Source organism: Aptenodytes patagonicus, chromosome Z (genome assembly GCF_965638725.1).
Source record: "Aptenodytes patagonicus chromosome Z, bAptPat1.pri.cur, whole genome shotgun sequence".
NCBI lineage: Eukaryota > Metazoa > Chordata > Aves > Sphenisciformes > Spheniscidae > Aptenodytes > Aptenodytes patagonicus.
Window position 1 is genome coordinate 82,280,587 of NC_134982.1, and position 14,035 is coordinate 82,294,621.

A 14,035-nucleotide genomic window follows, 5' to 3' on the forward strand; every position below is an offset into this window, starting at 1 on the left:
TGAAAAATGTGTGTAGGTAGCTATTCTTAGACATACAAATCTTTCTTGCCATATTGTGGGATTTTGCTAAGTGGGGGAGGCTGTATACAGTGTATCTTAACAGAAGGTTGCTAAAATCGCTCTTAAATCATTTTGAGTCATATCAACAGTTGCTATGGATCCCCTGCTAATATTTTTGGAAAATTATTAGTACAACTTCCTGAGGAAAGGGAGTCTTACCAGTATAGACTGGAAAGCTGTTTCACAGGGAAAAATCTAAGAATGGGAAAGCTGGGTGGATATTTATTTCCAGCTAAAATTTTCTGTGATGTATTGAACATCTGTGGTTTAAACCAAGCCAGTAGTATTGTACAAGCTAGCAAGTAGGTTTTATTTTAAAACTAGGCATTAATTAATAATGTATAGCTGCCCTACAGTTTAATCGTGCTTTTCCCAGTAAGACACTATGGACATAAACCTAGTCCGACTAATTTCGTGGGAGGAAAAGACCAAATAGTGGACTAAAACTAAATGATGTAGAATAAATACAGAGGCTTAATGGATAATTTACATGTAGAGATAAAAAGCAACAGGAGGATCCTTGCCAATTTCTGGGGCACAATTAAGGATAGACTTTCAAGTCCTGGTACTATTGTTACTTGATCAGTTATTCTGAAATGAAGATTCAGTAACATTTTCCACACAGTTATGTAATTAATTGAATGAATTACAATGTAATAGTATTGATTCTCTTGATCCTTTTCTACTTCTGTAGAAAAACTGTTTCAGTGCTACACATTGCATTTACAGATAATTTATCTAGCAGTGGCTTTGCTTCCACAGAGCTTCCCAAGCAGAGATTTTGTGGAGGAAGTTGTAATAGCATGTTCCCTCCCTGGTCTGGCATTTCTCCTTGTAGGCTGAGGTGGGTTGCTCTTCTGTCTTCCCCCTGCCATGACCTCTAACAATTCACTACTGGAATGAAGCTGGTTACTGAACATTCCCCCTTATTAAATGTTTTTGTGAAAAATTCTAAAATACACAACAACATTGATTGCACAATATGAAAGAAGTGGATATCATGTATGACATGTTCAGCTCCATTTGAGAGGCAACCGGTATGGTCACAAGGTGTTGAAAACTTTATAACAATTTCCCTTTTTGTTTTCTGCAGCAAGGGCTTTTGGTCAAGCCCTTTGGCAGATTATTATTTTTTTTTAATAAAAAAAGCATTATAAGTGCCATTTAAATGGAAGTTAGGTATCCATGTTAACAGAAAGCAGTTTATGCCTAAGCACCTGTGCTCCCAAGTGGTGGAAGCAGATGGTATCAGCGGTTCAAAAGCATTTAGACAAATTCATGAGACCACTTGTCCATAAATGGATGCAAAAGTACCGGGCAGGAATGTGTCCTCCATCACCCTTAATACAGTAGACATGCTGGAGTAGTAGAGGGGGAGTGAACCACAGAAAGAGGCCAGACTCATGTTCTCCCAAAATAGCTGTTCCAACTGGCACTGTTGGAGGCAGAACGCACTGGTAGATGGACCATTGGTCCAATCCAGTCAGGCACTTCTTACATTTTTAAGGCAGTCTGGGGGTTCAAAAAAGAAAGTGAACTCGTACAAGGAGATTAATTTACTCCATACAGTCAGACTTGTATATGAAGGTGTATACAATCTTCCAGGCTCACAAAATCAGCTGGCAGCCCTTGAAGTTGAAAGTCAACCTGAGTTCCTTTTTGGCTTCTCTTTTTGTGTATTGTATTTCTGACTGCATAGCAGCCTGATTCAAGAATAAGGAGAGAGACCACCCAAAATCCCCCTGCAGACTGGGAGCTATGGCCCCTATAGAAATGGGGGGTTCAAGCTTCCATAAGCTGTAGCTCTTCTGTGCTCTCGGAAGAGAGCTTGGCGTTTCAGTCCTGTGTTGACCGAGGCACTGATGTGATCAAAATCTTTTCTAACCTCTGATACCAGTTTCATCAAAGCATTTAGCTGCAGTCCTGAGACGGGCACTTTAGACTTGCAGGAGACAGTTTCAGTGTCCTTTCGGCATTTTCTGTTGCCCACCTTTGTTGTGCCAGCATTCACTGTTCTGGTGGTTGCTAATCCCTGTTCAAACCTCTGACTCTACCACACTGCATATAGAGATCCATAAGTACCTTGGGCAAACTTGTGACAGAACTGGCTTTTAGGTAGTACAAAGTTTGTAGCGTTATATTGAGTCTATCATTAGGAGAATTACCATGAATATTGACAGTCCCACTGTGTCTGTGCAAGAACATTGGATATTCAGTTTCAGTAGTGATTCAGAGTACTTGGTCTGACAAATGTTATTTCAAATGATAGGTAATACAAGATGCTTTGGCTGGAGGAGGGGAGCACAGACATCTGCCACTGTAGGGAGAGATGAGGAACAAAGAAAGTCTTCCCTTGGCCTAAACTCAAAATGAGGGTTGAGTCACACTTCTATGGACATGTCATTGCCTCCTTATATTTGATATAGTTAAATTAGCGTTCTGCTGCTCTGCTGCAGCAGAAATTTTCTTTCCATTCATTACCTTGTGGTAATTGTCTGTCTTCTGACTCTTATAGCTATCAGTCATACTACCTTCTTGATAAACTGTAAAGAGGAGGTAGGAATATTTGCCATCCCATTTGCTGGTTACAATATTTCAGACTCAAAAGTCTTATGAAATCTCTCTTCTCAGTATCTTTTTGTCCAGGAATTCCTGGGATTATAAAATGAACCCTTTCGGGACACATTTGTCAAATGCCAGTATGGATTTTTTTTCTTAATTTACCATTTTTTAATCAGGGTAGGAAATCTGTCTCCAATATCTTTTCCATACTTCCACAGCTTGTTGTATCTTTCAGTTTTGCACCTTAGATGAATCTCTTAACTTAAGAACAGATTTTAAATAGTAATTAATTAAGACTATATGCTACATAACTAAAATGGTGACAACTGAATTAATCTTATTTTGGCAAGCATGGAAGAAGAATCATCTGTTTATTTTCTTAGGAAAATGGCTGAGATGCCATTTCTTGACAATATAACTATGGTCCTGCCAATTGTAACTATAAAGTTTTCTTAAAGAATCCTAAATGCAAGTTACATGCCTGTGAGAAGTTTAAGCTTTAAAAACATACTTTTGTCTGAGCGTCACCTAGTGCTTTGATTCCTTTTGTTCTTAAAATTAATAATTCAAACCTTATTCTACATATATAAACTTATAAACATATATAAATATCAGCAGTGTTGGCTATTCTTGATTAATATTGTGCTTGTCCTGCATTACCTCTTAGGTGTGCCTTTCAGGGATATTGTGTTAGCTATTCAATAACTTTTCAAAAAGTAATAAAATTATAGATTGTAAAAAAGGATCACCATCCCCTCAAAACTGTAAATATTCTAGAAACAGACAGATAAACTGATTTTGGGAATGAAATATGAAATCGGTCTTGGTCATGTAGTTACTGTATTTTGTATTCTGTAGTATCGAGTATTACAATAATAAGTTAGCTCTGCATGAAAAGAGCATATGCACATCAAATCTTACGGCAGTCTTCTCTGTTGTTATCATTGTCCTAGTTATAGAAATCACTATATGGAGAATATATTTATCTTTTGAACACACTTAAAATAGGAAGGGCCTAAAGATGTAAAGTAAAGTAAAACTTCTAATTTAAACCCATTTCCATCTGTGACCCTTGAAAACACTTTACTTCTGGCAAACCAGCTTTGTCTCTGACTTTCTAACTTGCACTGTGCGTTGTACCAGAGCAGTAAAGGTGTCTTCAAAGATCGTGGATAGAGGTATTGTTACTGTTTTGGATGCACCCTGATAGTTCTGATAGCTTTAAAAATGGAAAAGCAAGATTGATGTTTTTGTGGCATCGAACTGTAGACATACTCAGCTGTCACATTCAGCAGAAGCTGCAGCTGTCAACATAACTAGCAATGAGTTAGCAGTATAGAAGCGATGTGCACATGGAGCACAGTGGTCAGAGCTCTGTCCAAAGGAAAAGATGGTTTTACTGCAAGCTGTAGTCAAGAGGCAGCATTCAGGCTGTGATCAGCCAGGCTTAATGACATTAGCAGGGTTTTAAGACGTCCTTTACGAAAAGAGCAGTTTGTGCCATGAAGTGTTTGTTTCTTCAGAACCTGCATTTCCACCTTCGTGGCCATGATGGCTTTGAAACAGCAGGTACAAAGTGGTAGGTGTGGTTCATCTTATGAAAATTCTGGCTGTGTTAAGTGCCCTCTTATGCTTGTGTTGTAGGATCTGCCAAAGCAACTCCATTTTCCTTAGAAAAACTTAGCTGTTTGATTAATTGCCTCTTCAGCTTGGACTTCATATTTGATGAACGAAGGATGGGATGCAGCTTAGTTGGCTGTGTGGGGTTAGTAGTAGTAAAAGTATTAATAAAACCTTGTCACTAAAGTTAGTTGGTATGTCTTTCAAAATACACAGGGAGCAGGTACATTAAATCATAAGGGCAATTGCAACTGCTCGTCTGCAAAGAACTTGAGCATAAATCAAAATCCCTTTGCAGCCTTTTCCTCCAAAAAGACATTCAGTAATGACAGAAATTTGCTTTTTTGGTCTAGTTTGCACTTCTTTGTCTCATCAGGGTCCCTTCAAGTTTTCCCTTGCTCACTACCGTTGCAGAGTTATTTTGATTGTCTAAGAAAATGCAGAACAGCAGTAGTTGCACTTTCATAGTCATTCTTCAGCACCTGCTACAGAAAGGAGTGGGTTGTTTAATCTTCAACAGGTTTAGCAGTGGGAGTGCTTCTCTGGGTTTTACGGCAAAGTTATAGAAACTTTCCTCGGTTATATCAGTAGGATGACTTGGCTTCTGCTTGTAAACTGAAATCAAGGCGACTATAAATATGTCACCTGTCCCAGGCAATAAACTGTATCCAATGCCCACTAGAATAAATGTCTTTTTTGGAGTTGATGGCTATTACAGCAAGCACATTTCTTTCAACAGCCATTTTGCCCTCTCTGAAAATTTTTTTAATTATAATTTCTCTGTTACCAATACCAATCCTATTACTAAAACATTATTTTTATGAAACGGCTGCATTAATAGAAATGTTGTGACCTATGTCAGTAGGATGGAGAAGCCCTATGCAATCAGTATCCTAACAATAGCTTTATTACTATGATCTATACCTTCTATGAGGATGATAAAAGTTCCCTGTGTAATTACAGTTCCTTAACATTGTGTCTGCAGCATAGTGATTCCGTAGTAATAGAGTTTCTGTTGTAGTAATTCCATTATAAGGGAAAAATCTTCTGTGAGGAGAAGGGGAGAGAGAGAAGTTTGGAACATTTTTCTTGTGACAGCTGTTGTTGTCCTGTTGCCTTTGCAAGCACCGTTACTGGTCCTTGTAAATACAACGTGCATATACTCATCTGGCTTCAGTGCTCAGGCTTAAAGTCTCCTTTCTCCCTAGCCCTCATTCATAAAAATGTTACTCACTTTTTATACCCGAACCTGAGCACACATGTAATTTAAGGATAAAGTAATCCTGAAGTTCAACGCGGTTTAAGTTCCACATGTGCACAGTTACTGTTCTGGTTGTGGGATACACAGTCAATCTGAAGAGCAAAATTTTATTACTTTCTTTCTGAATGAGTAGAGTTAGATTTTATTAACACGGAAGTTATTATTCATGTATATAAAAATAAGGAATGAAAAAGAAGATAGACTGTGAATTCAAGACCATGAAATACTTGCAGTATCATAATCTCGTGTGAAGGATTTTTACTTAAAAACAGGCATTTGTTTCAGTAAGTGTGGTCAAAAATTGGTGAAAAGGGAAGAGCATGCAAATTCTTTATTCATTGCATCACTGTTTCCATTTCCCGAAATGGAAGAGATTATGGGGGACATGTTCTATTAATCCTGTCTTCTTTTTCTGACCTGATGACTGGAATTGTGAACACTGCTGGGAAAATGTCTGAAAAGAATTGGTCCTGGCTGTGGCGTTTGGTGGTAGCATCCTGCATGAAAGTTTTGACACCCCTCCATGAATTTATTTTTGCAAAGCAACTTCATGCAAAAGCATGGACTGGGGAAGAGGCAGTTTCAGGCAAAAATCCCTTGCACGATCATAAATGGAGAGACCATAAATGTTATGATGGATGCTCGAAGGCAGTTTAATGTAGCACTGGAGAAAATAGAAGCCGTTACTACTGGAAGAGTTCCAGTTATGACAGAGAAAATAAATAGTGCTTTTACAAGAGGTGTACTGACAACAAAATACCTGCTGGCTGGGGAAGAGAAGAGCAGAGCACAGTACAGATACCTACAGGCAATTACCCGTTCCCTGAAGTAATGTTTATTTTTAATTTAAATCTGACATGGATAGTATTTCCTACACGCTCTGCTTGATAAAATGACATAATCCCATCTGATGGAAGTTTTAGACTTAATTGTACTTGTACTAGGAACTACCCAGTCTTTGCCACTGTTCAGATTCATGTCTTAACATTTCACTGTGCTATAGGCACTGCACAGGAGAGGGAATGAAGTTAGTTTTTTACATCTTGACTCTTGATGACCCTGTGAGGGACAGTCCAGTTTCTTTAGGAAATGATGACAGGACAGGTGAAGGACAGTTGATCAAGCCTTCGCATCCCTGATGGACTTTATGGGAAGAGGCCTTCTTACACCACACAGAAAAAGCTGCTGCTCAACTGAAATGTTTTTCAGTCCTTTGGGAGCCTGTAGCATTCATTTTTTGTTGTTGTTGCCAAGGGCTCAGGCACACTATCTGACATAAGCCTCAGTGAAGGAGGTTTAAGCTCACCAGTTTAACCTCACAACCGAGGCAGCTCAGCACCTGTGCACGGATGGTTGTAGTTGCACAGCTAACAAATAGTGAGCTGTTTCGCTGCCAGCGGTCAGTCACATTCAATCTTGTGCAGCATTCCTAAACAGAACTACATTCATTTTCAAAATACCCAATCAAACATTTCACATCTTTCATCCATCTATCTCTTGCATTGTTTTGTATGGGAAGAGTTGAGGTAACAGCTACAGAAATGGGTACAGAACATCCTTACAAATTTTTCTTGAAGTTACCTAGTAAAGAGGTCTTTCTACAGAAAATAAATGAAGCAACATTTTGAGCTTTCACGTTCACTGGAGCTAGTTGTGGCCTGTAAAAATTTTATTTCCCATGAAAGTTGGGTCAGACTCAGAGGGATATGCAGATGTATGATGGACTCCAGTGTACAGTGCTGAATAGGCACTGTTATGAATCAGCCTCAAAGATAGATACAAGATCATAGATAGATACAAGAAAATAATGCTGTTGATTTCAAATAAACTGTGTGTCAGTGTATCACTGTCCAGAAGAGTTCTGGGCAACCCGCAAATGGGTTCTTGCTGTACAATTCCAGCGAGTAATTGTGAGAATTGACTTGAAACTCTCACACATTGCTCTCTAAAATGCATCGCTACATGACTGATTGGAAAAAGATTAATTGTAAACTAAAAATGGGAAGACTCTTTTATACTACTTTTTTTTTTTTTCTCCCCCATGAAGTCCCAATAGGACTTTATATTCTTCATGTAACTGGCTCATGGATCAGGCTAGCTGAAGGCTATTATTGCTGCCCTAATATTTTGCTCAGGATACATTTCACTGCACGTGGAATATCATCATTCCACCAGATGACTGCAGCAGGTAGTAAATATGCTTGTGAAGCTGATGCAGCACAAACTTTAATTCATTCTCACGCTTTTGACTGATAGTGTTTGAGAAGGACTTGGGATTCATCGTGCTGCGGATGCACGACCCTCTCTCAGGGCATGCCAAGAGCAGCAGAAGTGCAAGTTTCCTGCTTTTCCTGACTTCAGAGCTGACCTACAGGGACTGCCCCCTACGGTGACAAGATAAACCACCGTCTTCAGTTCTGGACTCATCTGCAGTGACTACCAGCAAGGGCACTAATTAACGGCACTTTGACTGTGCGAAGCCTGACAATTGCACATACAGCCGTTGTACAGTAATGAGTTCTAGCTATCACCAGCCCAGACCAAATCTGAACTGGTGACCTGGCAATGAAAAGGCTCTGTAGCCCATTACCAATTCTGAAATCATTCAGGGCTTTGATAACTCCTGCATTTTTATTGGGAACTGTCCGGTACTTCCTCCTCAGAGCTGCTGTGTCAGTGATTTAACCCTGAGTGTACATCAAAGCCTCGTGGGGATGCCATTATGTACAGGATTTGACTGAATCAGATCTGATGCTCTAAGAGTGTTTTCCCTGATGCTGAACAGCTCTTCCTCCTTGCCTCAGCCTTTTCCCTTTTTAGAGCCTCCTGCTTAATGGGTCTTGGCTCATGATTTCTTTTAATCTCCTGTGCTTTTGTGTTTTTCCTATCAGTGTGTGACATATTCCTATCTTTCAGGTTTTGAATAAACAGCATGGCATTCTTGCAGTTTCATGCCTTTTGTTTAGGGTAAGAAAGATAAACACAGCAAGCTTATTGAAAAATTCCGACTTTGGGCACAGCTGTTTTGCATGACGTCATGCCTGTGGACTTTCAGTGCTGAAGGATCTGTGTAATAATGAACTTCAGTTTCCTGGATTAGAGGTAAACAAACAAGGGACAGTGCTCAGTTTTCAAAATACCCTCCTAAATGGAAACCAAAGCAACTCTTCCTGAATGTGCAGACGTGCAGCGTTAGTGCACATGCCATTCTCAGAGCCCAGCCAAGGAGCAGCCCGAGTTTAACTAAATCCCTGGGTCATTTCATTGTTGCCATTCAAAATTCTGTGGATTATAGTGGGATTTACACCACCCTGGCACACCTGTTACTTCAGGAAGTGTACGAAGCAACCCTTGATAATTCGAAGAACAAGGAGACAAGCTAGGAAGAGGGTTTGACTAACCAAGACCAAGTGTCCTCCGAGCCTTCATATCAACCCGGAAGCTGATGGCTGGGTCCTGTAGCAAAAACTTCTCCCTTTACATCTGCTGGATCCGGAGGGGAAGAAGGAGCCTTTCCACCCATTCAAGAAGAATGAAGGAGAGATTGCAGGGAATTCGGTGCAAACAGATTTCACCTCTATCCCATGCTCATGAGTCACAGATTGCTGCCAAAGACGGTGGGACCAAGGATGTTTGTTACCCTTTGGTAACTGAGTGGCAATGCACTCTGCTTTTTCATACGGACATCTAATTGTTAGAGTTTGGAAATTTTTTCAGTGTCACTCTGTCATGTTGTGAGAAGAGGAGGGACTAAAAGAAAGATGTAGAATATAAAGTTAATAAGCTATTTCAAAAAATCAAGTCTGGCCTCCATTTGTCACTAACTGGTGGTTTGCTGAAGCAAGAAGTTCAGGATAGAATCGAATACCAGGTGACGGGTTGGTTGGGAATGACTTCAGGCTGAATATTCAGCTTTGAGAATTATCTTTATGTTTTGTTCAGAGTGCTAAATCACTTAAAGCCCAGATTATCTTCTCTGTTCTTTGTGGGAGTGTGTGCTACCTCTTTATGCTCTTCCTTTGTGTAAGGGAGTTGGCTGAAATTGCTGCTTAACCTACTGTTTTTTTCTTTGCTTAACAGTTTTGTAAATATTGTTAACTCTGTTTTTGCTGTCTTTGAGGAATACCATTGGCACAATCTATGTATTTTCCAGAATTATTTGGAGACCTAAGCTGATTTGAGCTAGCAGATAATTAGAATGGATTTTTAATTCAAACTACCAGTTTTTCTCAATGGAAAACAGCATCAGTTCACTTTTACCAACAGCAGATAGTAGCATTCTTGCGCAAGCTATCTGTTTGCAATGTAAAACAAAGCTTTCTGAACATTATTTTTTGTATGTTCTGAAGCTTCTGGAAGTTTTTTAATGTTGTCTGAGACACAAAATGATTGATCCTCATGAGTACATTTTCAACATAAGAACGAAGTGTGCTTCAGCTGTAAGAGACCCTGTTTAATAATATAGAACATGTCCTGTTTGCTGAACGTGACAGGCCAGGATTTGTTTTTTGTTTCTAGGCAAGGGGTTGGAGAAGGAATTTTTACTGCATAGCGGAAGACTTACTCTGTAAGCACCTTCTCTTCAGTGCCGGCGGTTTACTACATGCTAAGATAAAATGCCATCACAGAACTAGGGGAGTCTGGCTACAACTGTACCAGCTTGGACAAGGGAAATCTGTGTCAGAGCATGAATTTGGTATTTCTTCTTCTTTGCCATCGAAAAACAGAGCCACCACAAGAAGCACATTTAAGGAAAAGGGTCTTTACCCAGGATAAAACACCCATCACATTAATCCTTACAGTCAGTCTCTGCTGTGGCTCTGGTGAGTGGCATAGAGCAGTGGACCAGGCTCACACAGCTGAATGGGGAACACCGTGCAGAGGTGGTGATACTGCTGTTTTCTCTGTCATGGTCCATGCCTGCTTCTCGCCACCCCACTGCCTTGGGTTGTGTGCTCCTCAGCTCCGGCGGAGTCCTGGGCTTAGCGACATCTAAGCACAGTCTGTGCTTGGCTGTAAACAGGCTATCATGGCGTTTCATATGTGACATCTTTCTTGTCTGGAATCCCTTTCTAGCCATCCCCTGCTGTGCTGTTACAACTCCTATTGCACATGGGGATGAGGTAGGGTTTGTTTATTTTGGTGCAGAAGTAGTAGCAGTGACCTCAGCAGCATTAAAGGAAAATCACTTCCCTAGGGCATGGTGCGTGAGACAGTCAGATATGCTGATCTCGTGGTATCACCCATGTAAGAGCTGATGAGATCACTGTTACGGCTTTGCACTGAGTGCAAGCTTGATTAAATCAGAACACATACTCTGTTCGAGTGCTGGTTGGAGGTGAAAGTGAAAGCTTTATGGAGCGTTGGACTGAGTTTTTGGCAGCACCGTGTGCAGTGTGAAGGTGTAGAGGAACAGGCAGCGTCTTACCATGTTGTAGGGAGTGTGTCTGACTGCAAACTTAGCTGTCACTAAATTATTTTCTTTTTTCCCTCAGAACAGTTTTGACTGGGCTTCTTGAAGAGCAACCCTTTTTTGGACATTTTTCTGTAGAATAACCTAAAATGAGGCTATGCCACCTAGTGGAAGTTAAAGCCACCTTGAAGGCCCTTCCTTTTTCCTTCTTGGTCCCCCTCACAGGCTCCAAATCAAACTGTGTTTACTTCCCAGCACCAGTTTGAGAAGATACAAGGATAGGGGGTCAAGTTTCTTAAAGAGCTTTTCCATGGAGCAGATTTGTTTTCTGTATTACATTTGATCAGATACTTGTTTACATGGTAGGTTTGCTTATTTGCATTAGGGTAATGCTGATACAGTAACTTGAGTTACTTTTGAAAACCACTACATTTTAACTAAAATGGTGGCGTAGCCTCGTTGGTGATCTTATTTCCCTTTTAAGATAGGAGAGCATGGTCTCAGATACTGATTTGTCAATGACTATCAGTAGAAGAGCAATGTGGGTTAGATTCTGAAATGAGAAAAGTTGCATCAAGGATTAATTAGCCCCTGCTTTGTCTTTTCCAAATGCAAATGGTGTCTTTTCTGTTTTCTTCTTGCATAATAAAACAACTGATATTCCCTCTTAGGAGCACCCCTTACTTGGGCAGCCATTTTTTGTTCTGCACCCCTGCCGGACTAATGAATTCATGTCTTCTGTACTGACCAGTTCACGGAAACAGAACAGGTGAGAAACAGTACTGTGCCTTGCAAGGCTTTATGCAATGCAGGTAAAGTAAATCAGCCGGGAAGTGGAAATGGTCAAAACAACAGCCTTTGTCCAAATAGAATAAGATTCTGATTGTCACCTAAGGGCTGAAAGTTAAAATACATTTGATATAGATAAAGTGAAAGAATAGCCCCATCTGAAGTTTTTTTATGACTGTCAAGTGTGCCTGCAATTCAGAAGAGGTTGGGATAATATGTTTATGGTACTTTTTTGTTGTTTTTTTTTCCCCTAGACACATAAATTACATTGTATTGTGGCTCAGTACTGTAGGCCCAGTTGTGGGTCTAAATCTGCCCCTGAGTTATGCAAATCTAGCACCTAAGCAGAAGGTCGATTCAGTTGATTCAGTTGAAAGGTAAGAGAAAATGAAATCACTTTTTTTCTCTCCCATCCTCCTATGAAATAAAAAAGATCAGATGGATAACTGGCAAAAACATTATCTCCTCCTTTGGAGCTCTTGGTTCAGTTTGTTTAAGACCCACCTTTCAATATTTTACTTACATGGCTGCCTTATTGCCTTACTTTGCAATGAAAATTTGTGCTGAGAGAGATGTGCTTGGCACATTGTTGATACCCTTCATGACTGTCAGAAGGTCCCTGATGTCCTGGGGTCTTTCTCAGGTGTGTAAAAGCATTTTATGGTGGTCCCTCCAGCACATGGTTGGTGGTGTGATCTAGTGTAACTCTGCTACAATGATTTTAACTTAATCTCTTCTCTTTTTTCTGTTTGATGTCTCCACTTCAGACCTCTGAGCTGAAGGACAATGATGGTTAGCTGTAGTAAAGCTACTGCAGACTGCCCTAAGGATGAAATCAAAGGAATCCTTCCCGACTGGTAAGCAATGCAATGTGGAAAGATGACTGCTCATGGCTCTTTCTCTGGCAAGAACTTGCCTGGTTACAGTGGAAGACCTAAGAGTTGGCTGCAGTTGTGACAACTCTCAAGCACCACTAAGACCTGAACTCCCTCGCGATTGCATTGACCCTTTGAAGTCAGTCATTTCCTACCTCTGTTTTACTGTGGTTATGGCCTTAGTAACACTGCATGCAAATGCACAAGCCTATGGTTCCTTGATACAGAGTTGAGATGCTGGGTTTGGATCTACTAAATTTACCTACTAAAAATCATGTCTCTAGAAAATCTGCACCATCTGTGAGGATATGTACAGCAAAATACTTGTAGGATGTGGTTTAAGCTTGTGGCAATCAGTGTATGGGCTGAGACTACTTCACCTAGGGACCACCTTCTCCACCACAGCCTGATGCATGGACCATCCTCGTGTTCCACACCACACACAGAATATCCTAATCTGAGGACTGAATAGTACTTTGCTGAGAATATTTTGTGTACGTCATGCTTCAGGGAACAGACAGGATCAGGATTGTAAACAAACAGAGTACTTACAGTCTACATCTGACTAAGCATGTACAGTTCTAGAGTTCAAGGTCCCTCAAGCTATCATAGAAGAACATCTGGCTCTTCTGTGCTTCACTGCCTCCAAAGGAAGCTTTGCCATACCCTGTGGGAGTCAATTAGTATTTCTCATTGTACTAGTGGTTGTTCACAGGTTTGGTCCCTATCCTGCAGTCTTTATGCAAGCCTCCCCTGACAGCTGTTGAATTTTGGGCAAGTAGGAATTGCATAGTAGTGCAATCAGTGAAAAACAGATTAGAAGTAACTTCCATACAAGTCATCTTGGATTCTCTCCCAATCACATTTTATTTGCAGTATAAACCAGATCACAAGTCCTGAGGAGCTGAGATGGAATTACAGATTTTACTTTATATGTTCAGCAATACATCACTTGCATCCAGAGTCCAACGTATGCTGCATCGGAGTTGGAAATGTGAAATGCATCGGGTTTCATATTCTGGGTTTTCAGATATTTTGATTGGTTGCATATTTTTCACTTATATGATATGCTATTGGTGGATTGAAATACAGTGCAGTCTTCAAAATTCCATTGGTGCAGAATTCTTTGCCAGCCATTTGGAATTAATAATGAAAACACATAATTTATCCCATTCTGGATCATAACAACCTGAAAAGCTATTTTTCCATGTAAGATTAATAAAATACAGCTTTCTGTTCATGTACCATGACAGTAGCTACATTGTCTTTTTTAACATTTTTGGTAACATATGCTTGATAATTGCATCCATAGCCCATTTTCAAATTTAAGGGAGACTTACATAGGAGGAAAAACAAAAAAACAGATAACAGCAGTTTTAAGAGCTGTTAAATGTTCATCCCTGCTCTGTGATCTTCATTTGTGATACACTGCAACAGAGGAGTAAAAGCAGTATC

At 40.1% G+C, this 14,035-nt stretch overlaps 1 protein-coding gene across 3 annotated transcripts in view; it reads left to right on the forward strand.

The window, feature by feature from the left end:
* The window catches only part of ATG10 (autophagy related 10), an 84,495-nt gene extending 70,667 nt beyond the window's left edge, over positions 1–13,828 (forward strand). For 2 of the 3 annotated variants that reach the window (XM_076362305.1, XM_076362306.1), the window contains 3 exons: positions 11,588–11,685; positions 11,960–12,082; positions 12,473–13,828. In XM_076362305.1, coding sequence (XP_076218420.1) covers positions 11,588–11,685; positions 11,960–12,082; positions 12,473–12,485 — 234 coding nt within the window. In that variant the 3' untranslated portion in view covers positions 12,486–13,828. The remainder of the gene's footprint in view (positions 1–11,587; positions 11,686–11,959; positions 12,083–12,472) is intronic. The other variant, XR_012997382.1, reaches the window with a different exon arrangement.
* Positions 13,829–14,035: the final 207 nt, after the last annotated feature.